Here is a 21,526-nt window from a genome sequence, read left to right as displayed (position 1 = left end):
TTATACATCATCATGCAGTTATGAAACAGTTGGGGCGGTCTCACTTGTAACCTTAATTCAATGTTCAGGTCGGTAGGTCAGCGTAAGTAAATTGGCGAATTGGTGGTTATTAAATGATATTAGCTCATCGACATACCTGAACCTTATGTGATCCAAATGCCTTGTTTGGTTTGGCCAATCCGATCAGAAATTCTGATACATAAAGAAACAGACCCCCGAAAAGGCAAACACAATTGTTCAAAATTTACAAAGATGTTATTAAACTTTAAATGACATTTGCTTTCATCTCTGACAAGATGTCCTGAATCTCTGAAGATAGATGTTTGCTTACCAAGTATATTTACAAATGCATCATGGGTCAAGGAATAAAGTAAACGGTTATGTCAGGTGCAATAGGTTACATTGTCCAGAATATCAGAACAAAAACGAACTATTTAATTCATCTAGTTTCTCTATTTTTTGGTTTCATAATCAATTCATATTAGTATCAGATGATCCACATTAAACTTTGTACTACACCTTTCCTGTTATCATGATACAATTTCAAAATTTTACCTGAATTGTAAAGGCGACAAAAGATGTGACTTCTTCAGATAAATATACGTCAAAATGTTAAATCTACATTAAATTCAGTATAATTTTGTGAAATGATTGTAAATAAAAATGATTCTGCTGTGGAAGAACTTTCACACAAAGATTCAGGACGATTACGCGACGCAGTGAAGTGTCGTCTGGTCTTCTATTTAGTTTGGAGGAAACAAAGAAGATCGGAAAACACGGGGGAATATTGATTCGGTAAATGTCACCATGACCTTACACATTGTGGCTATGTTTTCATGGCTTCGTGAAACAAGTATCGCGGGAATGTAGGACAAAAAACACTAATTCACTTCAAGCAGCTATGTTGAAACACAAGTACTGTCCATGTAGCGAATTGTGTTCGATTATCTAAAGTAAGCATGATGTACAACAAAAAGAGAAATATGTGGCATTCAATACCACCAGAGTCTGGTGACGTCGCTGTGTCTTTAAGGTCTGGCACTTTGAGCCTTTTCATGTGTTCTCATTATAAACACACTCAGACCTTTCAGAGTGTCATGTGTTCTCATTATAAACACACTCAGACCTTTCACACTGAAAAACTTTCAGAAGATTAGATCTAGACTATATGTGTAAATGCGTACACTCAGCAGGTGAACAAGTGTAAATTTCACGAGTAAGACATTAAATTTATCATTAATATATTATGTACACGTTCACGTATATATCTACGTGAAATATATATATATTTCATATCTACAAATAAAAGACCTTTGGTGTCTAACAGTAAAGAAAACACAGTAACCTTTAGATACAGAGAAAATGAACATTTGGGAATGACTGACATAGTAATTTGGGCGGTAAGGACACATGCATCTCAGCGGAACATTACAAAATACAAGACATATGATCCATCGCTTCATCCAGCCAAAAATATGTTTCTCACTGTTGTTCTTGCTTTTGCTTACGATTTCTTCAGTTCGGAATATAGAATGACAGCTTTCAAAACTGAATATGTACGTATGTCTTGTCACTGAACCATTTTCAGTGGCGTCGAGAATTCATATCAGGAATGTACTATCTGTGATTTGACTGAAACACTAAAAATTCGATATAAGCAAATATTCAATGTCCGTTGAACTTAATAGTTCAATATCAGCAGCATTGACAGAATAACGGAAGTAGAAAGCATAAATTTCATACCATGATAAAGAAACGCAACATTCAGTTGGCAAACACATGGGAAGGGAGATAACCGTATTATGGCATTCGACATCGAAACCGTGGCTCAACAATCAACACACCACGTGACGTGAATACTGTATGTGGTATATACATAACACATGTATAGTAGCGTATACTTCGAACTTCGATTATCGGTAATTAAACGTAATGGCATGGTCACTCATACAGTTTTGTTCATGGTCATTCGAAGCAACCATTCTTCGATGGATTTTGACAACTGTTGCAAGCGCACATAAAATATCCATAGTCTTGCCATGTCGTCGCCAACATTGAAGGGCGTTGCTTGTCCCCTGAAAATACAAAGTTTCATCGTTTAGTATGCAGAGAACCAATCATGTTGGCATGAATGACAGTAGAAAACAGAGAATATTTGATATGGTGCTTGAGTGCGTTACTGGATAGTTTATGCCCGGACGGGCTTCATATGTCAAAATGCGTATGGGGCGCAACGGTTCGGTGAGTTATGTCCCTTACTTCGCGTGGAATCAGTTGTTACGGTTCATCCCGGGTTTGTACTCGGCGGTTGCGAAAAAAACGTTATATTACAGCCACTTCAAGCTGACCACTCTTGCGAATGTTTAACTCGGCGTCAAGCCCAATTTACAGACCATCATAAAGTGACCAGTACTCAAGGACTAATCCACTAAGTAACATGTTTCAGGCAAAGGGTAAATGATTAATTTAAAATATTTTGTTGATTTACTATAAGGGGTTTATGAGTTAATTCACTGGGGATTATCCAGGAAATGTCCATTCAGTTGATCCAATTTAACAACGTTTTGAAGTAGATCAAGTTGTGGCCCGCACTTGCAGATCAACGACACCAGGTTCCCCTAAAACTTTAAATATATATCATAAAGTTCCACAATTAACTTACATAACCTTACTGACCAGCACCTTACTTCAACATGCGGTGTTGCATTTGCACTCACATATGCAACTTATGGAAAAAGTTCCTTTCTTTCACTGAATACGGTTCGCCTCACTATTCGTTATGGCAGAACACTTCGTGACTAAATAGTACTGCTATTTGTCACAACTGACATTACGATCTGACGTGGTGACAACGTACGGTCAACGTAACCCCCAAAATCTAAAACCATATACAGAATGCATCGAAAATGGCACAGACTATTCAGAGGATGATGGTCACTGTTTGGTACTGTTCCATCAAAGCATGCTCATAATCGAGGGCTCCAAAAGGCGAACCTCGGTAAGAGTACATAATCTATGTAAAAGAACTCTTTTCTAAGAAACATGTTCCATACTTTTCAAACTAGTAGCAAGGCAGATACCAATGTTTGGGGTAAATATTTAATTTACAAAAACAAATGTAAGAAACATGCCTACACATCACTTTCATGTGTCCTTAAGCAACCTTCAGACTTTAACTGGTATTATGTTATATCTTCAACATTTCTGACAATGTGCTACTATTGAAAGAAAAGCAAACAAATGTTGACATCTAAAAACAATAAACTATAAAACCTTGAAAAATAAAACAATAACCTATAACCCCGACCTTCATCTTGTTAGTTCAATCTAAAACCTAATCTAAAAGTTCTGAGTAGGCGAAGATGGTTTAAGACGTACGTTTCAACACGTGCGAAAAGTTACAACCTGCAGCTGATAACAATTGATGGGCTTCAGAGAAAATCCAGAACAAACAGACATTTTACTGTACTTTGGTCAGTTTCTGCTCTAACAGTGTTTCTCCAGTCGGGGTCGTGATTACTGAGAATAATACAGTCTATTCACATACATCCAATTAGATGATTTCGATCTGTAAGCAAATATCTTGACGAGTGAACTTCAAACACGTTAGTAACGACTACAAAGTAGTTCTGCTCTACATGTTAACTGGTACATAATTTATGGGCTACGTTCTTAATTCATAATCTGTAACAGACACAACTGAGTGTTGTGTACAACCACTCGAACAGTCTAAAGAAGTTTACCGTTGTTACTGTTTGCACATAAATCTGCCTCTTGGACTTCTGATTTATGGGAAAGGCCTGAAACACATTCCTAATATGACACAAACTATATCAGAAAAAGACTTTTTGAAAATAAACATCACGAGAAACATCTAACGATATCAATGCATCTAAATGCATTGAGCATCAACAATATGCAGAACGTCACAGGACATTGTGACAAGGCTTGTGGGTTCCGATGAGCCAGTAAGGGATCTTAACATCCCTCGAGCAATCCTCCATTAGCATCGCTTGTCCTTTTAATTTTGAAATGTACAACAATGGAAACTTTTCAGTTGTCAAACGTTTAAATCTGTATTTTATGCTTTCAATTTCAGCATCAAAGACAGTTATTACATCTGTACATTACAATGTTAAAAAGTAAGTTCAAAAGATGAAAAAGTGTTAAGCGTTTAGGTCATATCTGCAGATGTAACATTTTTAATAAAGTAAAAAGTATAGTCGCATGTGGGGAATTAAACCTCCCACATAAACCTACTGGTCGAGAGCTGCTGCTGTGCTGGTGGCTCTCCTCGGAACACCTCGAGTACCAGCACGTCACACTTGTACACCTGCGTCACTCAGAAGAGACGGGGTTGTCATATTACAGACAGATCTCAGAAATAATTGATACGATGAAAGAAAGGGATATACCTTTAATCTGCCTAATTGCCCCACGCCATCGTGCTTCTGTTTCTTTATCTTTTGAATAAAACAACACTGACGCAAATACAGCGTGGAGACCTTTTCCATAATCATAAGATACATCTACTAAGAGCCTGCAATATGAGCATGTGTGTAAAACTGTTGCATGCTGCTGACACCGGGTGTTCCCGAAAATGTGATTCGATTCAGGCTTGCCCAATCACAAACACAAAGGCTAGCCAAATGTTCGAAAGGGGGCAATTGGGTGAGTGAATGGGTATGGTTGTGCGCCGCTTTCATCAATATTCCAGCAATATCAAGGGGGAGAACACCTGAAATGGTATTCACACATTGCGCCTATGTGGGGATTCGAACCCGGGTCTTCAGCGTCACGAGCGGACGCTTCAACCAATAGACTACCCTACAGTCCATGTTCTGACGGAAGGAAGTAATAAGAAAGAACAAAAAACCTTTTGCTTAAATCGTACATCTATATTTACAGCACAGTTTTAATAACAACTTGAATATGACGTTAATATTTATAGTAGCAAAGTCCAAGTTAGGTTTACGCTAGGAGCGGAGAAGTGAGCTCATTATATTACACCTCACAAAAAACATGAGGAATTACTGGTTGACACAAAGTTTGAAATAACGATGGATTGTTAGATTGAATCCAATTCTAATTAATGCAATTAATAATGTAAACACTGAAAACAAATTACTAATGATATCCTTTGGCCCTTCTACCTTCCTCCTGAAGTTATGTAAGTATCGAATAAGCATGTTCGTAAGCGTCAACTTAACTGAATGTGTTAATCTTCATCGGTGACCTGTCTGAACTGTCATTGTGCCCGATTACATTGGGCTTTGATTATGCTCTCAATTTGATTGTTCTGTTGGATCTGGTCGAGGTTTAGATTTATAGACATACATGAAATATTAAGAAAGGCCGTCAAATATCATTTCTTACCTGAGTGAGTGAGTTGGGTTTATGGCCTGTATGATTATACTTCTAGCTATAACACACCGTGCCAGCTCGGTTTGGGCGAAAAGGTCGGACGTTTACGATTACAACTCTCGATCTCCACTGTATTGCTGACAAACCAACAAACACAATGAGAGCAATCCGGGATTTGAACCAACTGTCAGGGGCACACAACTGAATACGCTCTAGGCGACTTGATCATTCATGCTCCAGCGCCATACAAACCTAAAATATATACTTACACACTGCAAGATCTGGATCGATACCAATACGATGATCCATGATAGCAGCAAGTCTACAGTGCCAGCGTTGACTGCGATGGCGTGTCCCACTCGTCGAACAAAACATTGCAGTCAGCCAATGAAGTCAAAGCCTACTATACTCCACTCGAGTCTCTCTAGCATCTATACAATATGGAAGTCACTGGACGGCGTTGGTTGAGCAAATATATGTAATAGTGTTTAAACTTCCCAAGTTTCACAACCACTGCTTTGAGAAGAATACGGTAATAGTTGCTGTGGTTGCAAACAGCGCTGTCACGGCGTGGACGGACGTCACAGCATTGGTGTTTCTGGTCTCTAAAGGTCTGTATGCATCTCCTACATGAATGAAAGCGTAATATGTCAGTACGTTTTATATAGCAATTACTTGGAATGATCATAATGCTTCAAAAGATTCATAGATAACTAAAGTGGGGAGTGCAAGTACTTTCTAGAAGTCAGATTTCTATAAGACTTAATGATTTCATAAGAATTTCTGTTTAGTCGTTATGTTGGCACAGACAATTAACGATCAGATTTCAGTGCTGAAACAAGCCTTGATCAAGACATTTTCAAAGACAATCTTTCGTATTAACCATAGGCACCAGACCTATTTCAAACTATCATAACACGATTTGATACTCTCTCCGAAACTAATGACAACCTTAGTCTGAAAGTTAATACATGTACCTCTAAACATTTGAATGGACAGATCAATATCATGGAAAACAGCCAGACGGTTAGCGTTCTGCTGATATACTACGGCTACAACTGAACAGTAAAATTACCATTGTTTTCAGGTATGTGTTTCGTCGTCTGTTTGATGGTGACAAACTGCAGCTCTGTGCGGCCCCCATGCCCCGGGGTCCTCTGTGTGGCTCGGGGGTAATGGGAAAAAGGTGTATACAATGCAGGGGGTGAAGTTGAGGGAGACCGCGTCGTTGTTTTCGTGTATATCGAATAATCTGAAGGAGAACAAACCACCGCCATAAAAATACGGAATGGAATACGATGTGTGTCTCAAGTGAGCGAGTCTGACCATTCGATTCCATTAGTCGCCTCTGACGACAAACATAGGTTGTTGAAGACAAATTAGAACCCGGATGTTCACGGGGTACATGTACAGAACATAGCAACATGTATATGGTCGCTTCTGTGTTCGTCTTGGAGTCACAGATAATGTCGTTATAGTAACATCAGTAACATATATCATGATGTCGGGATATTCGTATCTTTAATACAAATTCAAAGAAGTCAGTTTATTTTGTCGAAAAGTTAAACGTCACCCAATATATTCATCAACTTTGGTATTTGAAAACTCCCAAAGCGGCCATGGAGTTGACAGATAACTTATAGGTGAAGTTTGGGACTCGAACCAGCAATCGTATAATCCTTATCAGATTTAGGACCACAACTCTACAGACCCACTGCACCCACTAACCGTATCAAATCTCGGTGTCATGAAATCCAGTTATTTTCTGTAAGATACACTGACATTTTTTCGTCATGATTCTTATCTGTATTCTTCCTATTGATTAAACTCCAAACAAACGAAAGTGTGCCTTTTTTTCAGAAATTGGCATTAAGACTAATTCGGCACATATTGAGAATAACATGACAATATTTTGTTTAAAAAAAAACAGTCAACAATCTGCTTGTTTCTAAGTTTGATTGTTCCAGAAGGACGGGATCTGTGTTGCAAGCACAGCTGAAATAAAGCAGCAGATGTTTCTTTCACTTTGATTTTCCTTTGGTCCATTTAATCCCTGTGACATTTGCTATACACCATTAAACAGAATCTATTATTTCAGCAATGAGTAAAAGACATTATACAGAAGGGTAATTCTGTTGAGGTTTGTACTGAACGTTTTACATATACAAGTCGTTTATTGTTTAACTTTGTCGAAGCGAAGACGCAATATGATATATCAGTTTTCGAGAAAAGAACACAAAAGTGACTGAAAGAAATATGCAACTACACAGAGAAGACATTACACGTGTTGTTGGAGAACATTATAGTTGTAACCAACAAACGATTCATACGTCATACGCTTATTTGACTCTCTTGCTCCTACAAATATTGCTGTTACTCAAATACCGCTGTCATTTTCTTTGTTTTGTGAAGGATGCTGTCAGTTGGTGTAGACATGTTTCATCACGTCGCGGGGTGAGAAAAAAAGGACCACATCAACACCTTTCTACACCCAATGCGTTTGCTGGTTCACAGTTTGATTGTTCCAGAAAACCTAATAAATCCTAATAATTACTTGCATTTAAGAAAGCAAATGATGAAACCCTACTCAATGCTAGGGCTATACAGAAACGTCGCTAACGGCTACTTAATGTTTAATTAACGTATTGTAATCCATTTGGGCGTCATGAGCAACGAGGTGCATATTGTATTTTACTCAACAATGAAACAGTGTGACGTCATATGTTTCAAACTGGAAATCACTGAAATGGACATGTTCAAATATCCTAAGTTAGTGAGTGAGTTTGGTTTTACGCTGCTGTTAGCAATATTTCATCAATATAATGGTGGGGGACTCCAGAAATGTGGTTCACGCATCGTAACTCGAACCGTGTCTCGTCGGTGTGACGAGGGAACGCTTTCACCACTAGGCTATCACAGAACGCAAAATATTAAAAGGTTTTTATACATGATCCTTTTTTACGTTATGGACATGATATAAAGATAAATGAAAATCAGAAGCCAACTTTTCACATGGGCTTTACAGTCTTGGTTACCGTAACGCGTCATACTTCTGAGTCTAGCTGCAGGATCATATATTCAAATGAGATCCGCACCGCTGTACACAACTTACCGTAGAGCGCCATTGTCTCCCTGTCTTTGCCCAATATGTTCGAGGCCATACAGGTATACTGGCCAAAATCAAATGCGTTGATATTTCTAATCCTCAAACTTAGAGTAATGGTGTGGTCCTTATCTTCGTATATCTCAATGCGATATTTTTCACTGTCGGTCAGTTCCTGTGGCCAAAAATGGAAAAAAAATGGTAGGACAAAAATGGTAGGACCAAAATGCATTGCAAGCACATATTCCATATGTATAAATTATCATAAAGAATGGGAAAAACCTACTTATCAACAAGGTAATTAAGTGTTCATATTCAATAGCAATCTATTTTCTTTATCCCGAGTGAAAATGATATCATATAGTGATTTCACTAAAATATATGCACAGTATTATTAGTTATAATCAGTTTCGTCACATCCGGGTGTGTCTACATGACGCGTGAAGCCTTCCCCTTAATAGCCAACAACATGTACAATATTTTTTAACAGCTAATATTTGAGAAAACAAAATTCTTATCAAACACCAACATGAAAATGAAGAAAGAAAACCGCCGTATTCCATATAGTGTTCAAGTACAGTGAAACGACACATGTAGGAACAGTTAAACTAACCTTGCCATTTCGAATCCATACGCTTATCTCGTGTGGACTGGCAGAAATGACACATTCTAAGATAGTTTCCTTGCCAACAGCCTGCCCTATGCGTTTGGTGGGCAATCTGACCTCAGGCGGAACTGTAAGACAAAAACAAGTTAGCACATAGGACTTATCTCACAAATCTGACATTCATAATAACATCGAAATATTTCGATATTTGGTCACTGATGCACACTGAAGTTAAAAATGAAAATGCTATTCTTCAAAGGCGGTCAAATATACATTCCCTTTCCACCAAATTTGACGTAAAGGTACAATGACTACATTTATGGGTAACTGCAAGAAAGTCCATGGCATGCATCACAACAATTACCCGGGAACATTCGTTGCCAATGATGTACTGTGTATATAATCCACTTAAAACGGATTCTTGAAAACCAATCTAAAGAAGGAGTTTCATTACAGCAAAACAAAAACCTGAGGATGAAGGGCAACTAGAATGTAATTCCTTGTTTTGTATTGTGTCTTAAAACGACATTTGCAGTGTATTCAGGAAATACATCAATACACTTTATTATCTCTGCTATGTTGCGGTTTATCATATCGTCAAGGGAATTGATTCAAGTATTTTATGACCGCTTGGTTTTGTGAGAGTTGGTCATGTTGATCGATACTTTGAGACGCTACTCTCGACGTTAAAGGGGCTGAGCGAAGGGGCAAAGACAGCGCTTTACGTTCGATTTCTATCTTGTTTGCGCAGCATCACATCGATAGTGTTTGTTATGTGCTGCTTGTAACATATAGGAATACCTTTTGAACATAGCGACTTGTAAATGCTGAAGTTAATATAAAATTCGTACATTTAACTTGAGAAGACGAGGAAAAGAATAAACATGAGGCAAGCTTTATCAAAGTTATTTTGTTTAACGATCCAAATGATGAACTTGTGGCAGCAGATATGGTGGCATTATCAGGTCACATGTAATGTGTAATGCGTCTGAAACAATGGGATTCACGACTAAAACGAAACAAGCTGAAGTTGCAAAACGACCTCTAGATGACCAAAAAACAATAAAACCCATCCAAGATTCAATCTACACAAAAAGGTATTTAATAAAATCGATTGTAAAAAATTAGTTACTATAACAAATTGTATTTAGAGGTTCCTGGCTTGTTGCGAGTCGATTTTTACATTGTTATTTAAGCATTATCGCTTGACTGGAATAAAATTCTCATATTTTTTTGCTGAGGGTGACAATTAGCTGCGATGAGTCGCTACTTACACTGCACGGTTACTTTTATCTGTCTGTTCACTGCTGGGGGAACATCATTGAATGCCACACATTCGTAGGTGTCGCTGCAGTATCGACTGACGTTGTAAATGACAAGGACTTCACCGTCCATGCCGATTCCTGTATGGAGAAAATAATGACACTACATTTTTTTCTGAAGCTCTATATTTTGTATGTATTACTTGAAAAATACCATGTGGGGAAAATGTTGGACATTCGAGTTCATTTAAATTTTATCTTGTCACGTACCCCCTAGAAAAGAGTGTATTTTCTAGAGGTGAATTTCCCCATAATTATATACCCAGGAGAATATATGCTTAACAAAGAAGGATATACTTGCGGGCGAATAAATAAAAGAAACTGAGTATTTCAAAATTCAATTCTCGTAAAATGTATAAATGTATTCCTACTTATTGCAAAGTACTGTACCACATGAATACAGCACATGGCTTTTCTTAGAACTCTTGCAATAAACAAGGATCCAAGCGTTACAACTGTTATTGGTAACATACGAAACCCTTGATTACAGAGAACACAATCAATTTAATCCAAATGTAATTAAAAGAGACTTTTTAAAAAAATCACCGTGGCTATCTAAGGACATATAAAGGTTTGTTCAAGAGTCCGTGGCTGTCTTCGCTTCATCGATGAACGGAGCAATCAACACGTACCGACTTCATCTGACTTCATCTGACCACCAACCGCGTAACGATCGAATGAGGTCGGGGACAATGTTTGAAGACATGACACTGAGAGATGCTTCCATCATTCATAACCTCCGCACCACAGGTCGCATCAATCTCAGCTGCCGGTTACACCATCAATGTCTCCTTTGTATCGCAATATTCGCCACGGCGTCAATGCTTTATCGCCTTTGGGAGAAGGTTACGTTGTTGCTACGGTGCGGATCAAGAGTTGCCACATGGGAAATAGGAGTATAAACCACAATTACATTCGGGATGGCATGGCCAAAAGGACTTATTGAAACGGGAGATATTCTTGATTTCAGGTCTGTTTGTTTAGGACATTCCGTTGTCTCAGAAATATAGTAACATTTGATTGAGTTGTAAATCTCCGTTGCCTTTGTGAGTGAAGACGGGTTCACTATATTTTAAAACCATTTCAGCAGTATCTTTCGCAGGGTGGTTTGCGTGTGACATACAAATGCTTTAAATATCCGAGACCCATCAACACCACCTGTTTCACTGGTCATCACATAGCTTACGGCATGGAATGAGAATGACACTGAGTGGGTGAATTTAGTTTAACGCATGTTTTTTTTTCACGCCGCTGAACATGGTGTCACCCACATCGCGTTATGGGAGGAAAAGTCCAAATTGAAGCAAGTATGAAAAAATTATCACCCGTTGATAACCACGAGCAACTGACTATAGTCCAGTGCTAAGAACAAGAAACTGACAAACTAATAAACCTTTATTCTGTTCAGCCTAAGGGATGCAACTCTGCAAGCAATTTGCAACGCAGAACACAACTGAGCTCCATCCCTGCACAACCAGTAAAAGGGTCCGTACATGTATATTGCTGAAATTCAACAAGTGCTGGACGTGTCAAACCATCAACGATGTAGAGAGCAGAATCTGTCCACAGAAAATGGGTTTAACACCATTTTGAACGGTATTACAGGGCGTTAGCTTGGTGGTGAGATCCAAGTCACGTAGCTCGCAGTCATTAAACCACTTAGGCCACGTGAACATGTGGCGCTGCCGCTCTAATAGTGATAATCAACCATACCAGCCAGTGCTAATGAAGAAGTGGCGCCGTGGACCACTGCATGACTCCTTCCCTCCTCCAGTTATGCAATTGATGTAAAAATAGTACTTTGGTAAGCTTAATACACTTTATAATTTGTGTAACTATCCACGCCCAACATGACGTTATATTTTCAAAACAGCTCAGGTTACTTACTTTCCTTTTCGCCATCGTCCTCAAGCGGGTGTCGGTACCACGTGACTGTTGGCATCGGAACACCTGTCACGTTGCACACAAGCGTCAACGTCTCTCCTTCAAGCGCTGTGACATCACTGGATGATAGATCGGCTATTATCTTCGCAGGGACTGGAGCATAAATAAAGATATATTTGACAAGATAAAAACAATCTCATCACTTTTTAATACTGGGCCAGCTGAATACATGTTTCATGGGTCATATGTCAAAATAGATGTTATTAAATACTGTTATTAACATCGGTCTATTGTCATTAATTACGCTGAAATCGTTGATGATTGAAAATATGCATGTTTCCTATTACGATCCTGTAAAAAATGAGTCTTAAATAAGATTTCGGGTTGGCAAATGTTTTCCCCTAATCACATCAGCTTGAAGATTTGGCATTTAACAATCGCCCTTTTTGCTGGGTCAACAATGAGGCTGCACACTAAATGTTTTATGTCTGAAGCTAATTTCACAATAATCAAATGATACATGTTTTAAAAAATGGCCGTTGCAGGAACCACACAAATCCTCAGAGTTTAAGATGTTTTGTGTGTGCTTTTTTTTATTTCCCTGAGGCGAACACCCTTGCAATACATAACATTTTCATTCTAAAAGAATGCTTGTTTAGAGCAACATTGGGGAATAAAAGTACCAGCGGATGAAAAAGCACATTTCTTATGAATATAAGATTTCAGATGCCCTTTACCTTAAGAGCCCGGGTAACTGACAACTAGCGCATTCACTTGAACGTCAGTCCCCAGTGAGCTCTGATGCTTGCAGCTAAGCCCGTGTTTAGACTGTTTTACAAGATACAGTTTGACATTTTCTTCAACATATGACTTTGGTTATGATGAAACATTGATATGAACTATATGACTGAAACAACACTAATACGACACAAATTCATGACAAACCCACACCTGCCTAAGAAGCAACAGCAAATATAATAAATGCTTTCTATGAAATAGAAATACTGTAAGAACTATTTTGTCTTGATGATGAAGATGGAAGCCCCACACCAAACAGTGGATGTGAATTATCTGTTATCCTGTACGTATTTGTGAGTCATTGTGGATAAGAAATGACGTTGAGCGAGGCAAGTCTCATATTGCCGCAGATTGAGATCTAGGTCTGTTCATAGAGACGAGGTATAGATTAAAAACAGAACGATTATTTCGCAACTGATTTGGTTTTCATTATTCATATCTGTATCCGTCAAAATATAATCAACGGTAGAAATGGATGCAGACCAAATTAAGTACATTTAAAGCAATGGTATCATCACTGGCATGCCATCCATCAAATATCCCAGAATATACTAATCATAGACTGTCATATCTAAGGATTTCATGATATAAAGATTCACTTCTTCCACGAATGTGAAAAAAACTCGGATAACCACATGCTCAGTATTTATGTCTCCACGTCTACTTTTTCGTAGAATGTATTATTCATGAACTGCAGCATTCACCATAGAAATATCATTAAACCACGTTTCCTCCGGCACCATGGTTACTTTAAATACACGGGATAAAAAGTAAATAATGTCTTGTTAAATTCTGACGTGCTGAAAATTGGCACGTTGGGACCTCCGTACCTTGTACAAACAGGTTGACTGTTTTAATCTTGACTGGGCTTGTGTTGACTTGGCAGTTGTAAACACCCTTGTCCGTACTCCTGACAGCTCGGATATGCAGGTTCCAGTCTTTGGTGTATGGTCTCTCAACACTGATTCTCTCGTCGTCAATAATCCTTCTGTCTTCAAATGTAAGTAAAGTAGACCATTGGTCCGTCCAGACAACCTAAAATCAGTTTATTCAATAACACACATTGAAAACATTGAAAACAACATTTTATACTCACAAGTAATACAACCGAGTACCCATACGCTGTTTGGTAAACAGTTAAATTCCTGAACAAAATGTTCCATCTTTTTTCTTTTCTAAACGACGCCTTGAAACTATGATAAGTCAATTATCCATGAAATGTCACCCATTCAGCACCTGTCCTATACGCTGTGTACAATGACACGTTCGTGTTCTTGCTATCACGCCTCGAACATTGACAAGGCAACTTTATTATTAATGGCGGCATTAAAATGTTTAGGTATATGCAGGAATATTTTATTTCCGTACACAATGATATTGTATGGGCGAAAAACGTTCACTCTGCAAAGAGTTTTGATCAATGTGGCGAATAGCATATCATACTGTGTTGTCACAATGTATGTCAGTGTAGTTTTGCGGTATACCCGTGAACACAGTGTGTGAATTATACGGAGACCGCTCGGAACACCCCCATCCCAAACCCAAATTGTACGGTATCATTATGCCAAGTGTTGTGAGGAGCCAAATTGTTTTATGTAGTGTAATACGAACAATATCTGAACATGTTTCTGAATCACCTACATACAAGTTGAATATCAGGTTATGATAAATGTGGCATTGTGACATTACATTCAAACACGTGTAGTTTGATTAGCGGTGCTTTAGTTGTTGAAATTTCTGAAAACTATTTTCTGAATTGCTTGTGTTACAACGCATATCTGTCTCATTGACTTATTATAATACGGAAACAGAAGGCAATATACTTAGCGACATAAACATATTCAAATTTTACAAAATTTTACGTTCATGCACTCTACATGAGCCATTCCAAATGTGATTGTGTGGGTGGGACTGTTCAACACATTGCAAATGAAATATTCTTCTTCTTCTTCTTTATAAATTCCTTGACAATTTATATAAAACCAAATCATCCTCATTATTCGAGCTTTTGGTTTCCTGAAGTATGGATTTGTGGGATCACGTTATGTTCAAGTGAGTGATGTGGGATTAATGTTAATTGACTTGCATTTCACTCATATCACTGCGTGCCAGCTTGATGTGTGAAGAAAACACGAAGTGATGCAGCTCGAGGACAATGAATAATTTTATGAATAATTTGGGGATAGTGGTATAGTACCTACAAACCATTGCTCAGAAACACTTACAATGAACACACTTTTGTAACTCGGGCATGATCCGACGATAATGAAACGATAATAATTGTCTTGATGAAGCATACATTGTATTAACCATATGGAATCGATGTGACTAATGAGACAGTGAATGGCACTGTTGATGTTTATCAAATTATGAGCGTTAAGAGAATGCCGTAACAAAGTAATAATCGATTTGTTGTGACCAAAAAAGCATCTTTTAAATAATAGCTCAAACAGATACTTCTTGGTGTTGTGTTCATGTATATAAGCCTTTGGCATTTGATATGAATATCCATAGATTATTAGGCAGCTAAACTTTAAAGAGGAATTTAACATTAAAGAGAGTAACCAGGAAAATTGTATCAGGAATAGCATCATCATGAACGAGAACATTAAACCATCAACTGCGCCACATAGAAAAAAAGTTTAAAAACAATTTAAGTACTGGATTGCAAGCATTAAATGCGTAAGCTTCAGTTAATGAAATTTGGTCCGAGTGCTGGTGTTTTGTTGCCTTTAATCTATGGTTCAGCGTCAAGTTGATTAAATATTTTTAACAGTGTCTTTCCGCATAATTTCTCCAAGTGTCTTGTTACAAGATATGAGAAATGTTTGTTTGGAAGGTTGGTGTCATTTGGCTTGAAAATCTTGCTTTGGTTATATATGTCATGCAGTTGGTGAGTAAAGAAGCCATGCAGGTGAATACCCTAACGTGGAACATCTTTAATTCATATGCCACTGTTTAGATAATATTTTTTAATTACTTTCCCCATTAACAAAATACTTGTGAGTTGAGCCTTCAGTCGGATATATAGACTGTCCATGGAAGATCAGCTGGAAACTTTAGTTCTTGGGCTGAAAAGGGGATCGTTATGCAAATTTAGGTTTTTGTCCACATCGCCTGCACGAAGAATACCTTCACGAAACTGTCACTTGGTTTGCAGACCGATTTGAACAAGAAATCAGTTTTATAAAAGCTTTTATACTTAAGAATGTAATCCAGTTTATACACAGGCCAAAGACATCTTCACTACGTGACCTTGTGCACAGGTCACAAATAACGATGAGTTAGGCAACGTTGGTGGTTAAGTGTAGCTGAATGGGTAACCGAGTTGCGCACCTTCCCCAGGGATGGCCCAACCATCTTAGCCCAACCATCCACGGATATGTAAGGCATGCAGTGTATCGAAGGTTAGAGAGGGAATGACTTGGTACTGCTTTTACCAACATTCCTGCAATATCTTGGATAAGGGCACAAGGTGTCTTCGGCATGACACCACCAGGGTACCTCACAGCTTCGTTCGAAATGACGTTATTCACACAGCAGAGGAGGGGTAACCGTCACCCATTGATTTGGTAGACAGATTATAATAAATACATTCACAAAAAAAGGTTTGGATTTGTTTTTCTTGTCTGGCACAGTCTGGTGAGTTCAGGACCCCCTTTTCACTCCGCCCAGACAGCAAATGGGTGTTCAGTCAGGAAGCCCAGTCGAACACACCAAAACCTTTGATAGCCTTCTGCAATACGCGGAGTCCCAGCGAGGTTATATTGTTGGCCGCCAACGCAGGCATGCTCCCAATGTCAGGTGTATTGATGATACTAGAACAATGGGGATAACATGACACTCGATTTGACAGGTCCTAACGAGGACTTTCCATGTTCGTCCTGAATCTTGTTAGTCACACCCTCGCCAAAGGTTACAGAGATAGTTGTGATAATAATAATCCTAATGGTTTTATAAAATAGGCCAGGTATGTTGGCCTTGATACAGAGCCAGATGTTTCCTTAAAACACAGCACATGAATCGTCAACGCAAAACCTACCAATTTCACCAAACATGCCAATGCACTAAACAATATAATCAACTAAAGCGAGGATATTCGTGGAACATTCATTTACAAGATACAACACAATAATGGATAATAAGAAATCTAAACAAACGCATAACATTAAAACATGCACGTTATCTTCATAGAGTCACCCACTAAGAGCCACGTTAGAACAGACTTCAGTAACCCATGCTTGTCGTAAGAGACGAAAAACTAGAACGACAACGAGAACGTTGTCAGGCTTACTGACTTGGTTGACACATGCCATCACTTCCTAAATACATAGGTCGATGCTCATGATGTTCATCACTGGATTGTCTGGTCCGAACTCGATTATTTACAGACTGCCGCCTTGGTATATTACCAAGTGCAGCGTTTAACTAAACTGACACTCATCATTTGTAAGAAGTTGTTTGTACACAAAACACATATGTCTGGAAACATCCGCTTACCTGATGAGCACCAAGATGCTTGACGGAGCATGGTAAGATGGCTGTCGTCCCAGCTTTGACAGTAACGTTGATAAAAGGTGCGTCAAATATTGGCTCGGACTCGGGGGCCACTGTAATCGACAATCGAAAAGTCAGTCAACGTGGGAGAAATTTAGTTACAGGCATCTGGGAGAAATCTACTGTCTTGTGTGGGTCCTATTACAAGGGCCGCCCGACATGGGCAGACAATTAGACGTGTAACACTAGAAGTCACCACTCATTTGTTCAACAGAATGGTGTTTAATTCCCTTTTAGGCCCTCATCTTGGACATGATGATGTGGAATGTGATCCAGAAATAAATGAACAACGACATGTAAATGCACATGTGGAATTGTACAGAAGTTTTTTTCATATATCCATGACCACACGGCAAGAATTAGCTAGGATATTTTCCTTTTCTTTAGTAGTGCGTGGTTTGGATCGTTTAGGGTGGGATTGAGGGAATTGTACCTGTAGATCTGATTAATTGGGGAAAGACTCGTATTGTTAAAGTCAATGCACTTTTGCATATGTGATGTTACAAAAATGAAATTTAATTCACATGCAGTTTTTGTGATGTCTGTTGGTTAAATGCCACGGAAATAAACACACACAAGCAGTAGAATACACGCCTGAAAAGCGTATCCCGATTCAAGGGGAGAGAGAGAGGTATCGCCACTAGCAAGTTGCAAGCCAGATCAACTTCTGTTGACGTTACCAGGCACCTTATATCGGATGCTTCCACAGATAGGCGCTGTTCCGGGTGGCCAGGGATAAAAGCATGAACATCAGCTGAAGATAGACACAACACTGTTTCATGCACGCACTGCACAGTATCACCCGTCTGAGAGCACCAGGGATTCAAACTCGACGACCTTATGTTTTATCAAAGCATACACTTTGCATGACCAAATACAACGGTGACGACGTTGTAACCTGTGGCTTAGCAAAACCTACTTCTTCAGGTTTCTAATGAGTGTTACGAGTGTGAATTTTCTGTATATTTTGTTATTAAGTAATAATTATTTTTGGGTCACAACGTTTAGTGTTTTGAATAATAATCATTATAGGTCACATTTCCTACAGAGAATTATTTAAGCGGCACGCCTCTAAGCCAGTTCTTTAGAGTTATCTCCCTTTGAAAACAAATAAACACTATTCGAGGGCGTTCCACGTGAGTGACGATGGTCGCGTGTGCCCGAACTTTCGGGAAATGACTGAATGTATAATATAAAGGCCAGTTGCCGTGTTGGGATGGGACACACATTCACATTCACTGGAGTATCATCATCAATCGCTGCCAACTCGTCATCTTCATAGTCACCGTCAGACCTCTCGCTTTGTTACATTCTGCATAATTGTTTCTCTCTCGCTTCTAAGACTTTAATGAGTTTGCTATATTATATTGTGTGACCCATTGCCTTAGATTTTGTCTTACTTGTATTGTATTTGAAATCGGTATTGTGAAATTGACTACTAATACAGTATTTGAATGTTTTAGACTTGTCTTTATTCTGTTTTGCTGGTTCACAGGGGGTTTCTTACATCGTTTGTCACGGCAAATTCTAAACCGTAACACGAGGCAATCCACGTGCCGCTCGTACAGTTACCCAGGAATGCCTTACACGTTACTGATGGGCGTCTCTGAGGTCACAAGACTTTCATAGTGACGTTCAGTCGCCATGAAGACCTCAAGTGTATTCGAACAGCAATTCAAACACATGCTTTCAAAGAATATTGTGTTACAATGTGCACATATATTTTTGTCTTGTGTTTTCTGGTATTTCACGGAACTTGTTTTTCTTTGTCGGATTAGTGGCACGTATCATATACTGCTAATCCTCGAGAGTATTGGGTATAGAACTGACTTTGTTGGAAGGAAAATGGCTCTAAATAAGGATTCGGAAAATAATCACATGTTCTTTTGACAATGATTTAGGACTGGACTGTAATTACATCAGGGATATGCTGCTTTCGGGCATTTCGAAAGGTCAGATCAGCACGGGATAACAGAGCAAGTAAACTTACACTTATTTCCACAGATAATATCAGGACATTAGAAAGAAGTATTGTCACAGTAATTTTACAAATACTGCAGGGGAGGTTTAGAGATTTAATAAACAAAAGAATCAATTTCTTTGAACGAAAATTATATTACCCGGCAGAACATAATAGTTACACAACACATAGCCCAGCAACAGTACATGACATGAATGCATATTGAAATACACATTAATACACAGTACATGGAATGAGTACACATTCATATATGGAGTTATCCACAGTTAATATACATGTACACGCACTTCCCTTCCACGACCAGAATATATGTGGTCAAATAACAGCCGCTATGACGTAACTACAATGAGCAGGCTTCGTAGTCATAGCCAACAAAATAACATTTCCGTCTGCGTGATGTTCGATAAGGCGTCTCACAGTTGGTGTCAAGTCCCTTTGGGCGCCCTATACCTCATACTGCCATGAGATCCCACTTACGGGATCGGGCGGTTACAGAACATGACATGATTTAAAGATGCCCAAGAACTTGTTTGCCTGGCTAGACACGAAATATATACAGGATGTCTTATGAAACTGTACTCTTACCTGAACATACTGTGTCGATGGTAACGAGTCTGTGCTATTCGAAACTGCAAAACTAACACGCTCTTTCATCAAAGAGATGCACTGACCTTCAATACAAATTTACGTTAATGTCATAAACACTGTGTTGTGACGCATAGGATAACTTCATTCTTCGCCTTGATCATGACTCGCGCCGTGTTCTCTGATAGGAATTCATTCTCATATAGGAAGTGTAAACAGGAAACAAATTTCGATTATTGATAAGAACACATTTATTTCAAATGAGATATATATTTCTCAGACGACAGGAGACATGGGTTACCTCGAAATACTATAAGTGTGGTCGGGATAATGTCCCCAATTTCTCGAGTTTTCAAAAGGAGAAAGCCAGTACTTGATCAATGTCAGAACTCAGACGGAATCACGAAATATAATTTGTTTCCACGACCTGGGAATTCGTTCTATTTGCTGGTGATAAGGGGAAGTCTAAAGAGTTCACTTTTCATCAAAACAAAGGTTTGCGTCTGGTAACCGAATAAATGTTTGACCAATTGGTTTGATTTACATCGTTAACACCCATGCTGGGACCTAGGAATAAGTTCCAATTCGTGGACGGTTTTAAATATGACTATGTTCTAACGAGGATCTAACACCTGGATCTTACAATAGGTTCTGTAGCGAATATATTCCAGTGAGGCGCATATTAAAGATGTAAAAGAGGTTGTTGCTTTTCTCCCCTTAACAAACGTCCTATCTCCCAATGTAGACGTCACGATGGTATGATTTTGTACATTACTGTCATCCTCATACCAAATAGAAGTGAGAAATGTGGCAATTCCTTATCCACTTCGGTAAAGGAAATCCAACTCACACAGTTGCCAAAGGATTAATTTGCAACGAAACCGCCATCTTGAATGCTGGACAGACAATCCAGATCGTTCTATTCATACATGTATTTGCTTGTATTAATACAACCGCCCCTTGGAGCCACAACGTGGTCAAAAGGATCAATATCAATACACCGAGATATGGATTAATCACCAGACTTTACTCGCTCCATCTCTGCTTACTGGTGACCTGTCAGTTACAAGGCTTCTGAAGAATTGCCCGAGCCAATGAACATGTATGTTTTCACGCTCCATTGATTGATGTTAGTGAGTGGTACGTGGCATGTGTGACAAGCTGAAGGAATTTGAAGAGGACAAGCGGTCACAGTTCCTGGCAGATGCTGACACGGCTTCTGAGAAGCGGCAGAAGATGCAGTATAAATTGCCAGTATCGTATACTCCAACACTGACATTAACGACCACCGCCATCTTGCAAAGTGCCAACGGCTGTACTAAAAG

The 21,526-nt window shown here is 38.8% G+C and overlaps 1 protein-coding gene across 1 annotated transcript; it reads right to left on the bottom strand.

Annotated features, from left to right (window-relative positions):
* Positions 1-236: 236 nt before the first annotated feature.
* Positions 237-21,496, bottom strand: LOC137294399 (limbic system-associated membrane protein-like). The gene is made up of 10 exons (XM_067825403.1): positions 21,346-21,496; positions 17,579-17,688; positions 13,909-14,113; positions 12,284-12,433; positions 10,349-10,477; positions 9,081-9,202; positions 8,477-8,642; positions 6,440-6,616; positions 5,634-5,990; positions 237-2,075 (listed from the first exon to the last, which is right to left on the bottom strand). Exons 1-9 carry the CDS (start codon positions 21,494-21,496, stop codon positions 5,869-5,871), a joined length of 1,332 nt encoding a protein of 443 aa, XP_067681504.1. The 3' UTR covers positions 237-2,075; positions 5,634-5,868.
* Between the last annotated feature and the right edge of the window lie 30 nt (positions 21,497-21,526).

The sequence above is a fragment of the Haliotis asinina genome, chromosome 8 (genome assembly GCF_037392515.1).
Source record: "Haliotis asinina isolate JCU_RB_2024 chromosome 8, JCU_Hal_asi_v2, whole genome shotgun sequence".
Classification (NCBI taxonomy): Eukaryota; Metazoa; Mollusca; class Gastropoda; order Lepetellida; family Haliotidae; genus Haliotis; species Haliotis asinina.
Note: the sequence above shows the minus strand (reverse complement) of the source record. Positions and strands in the feature narration are given on the sequence as shown.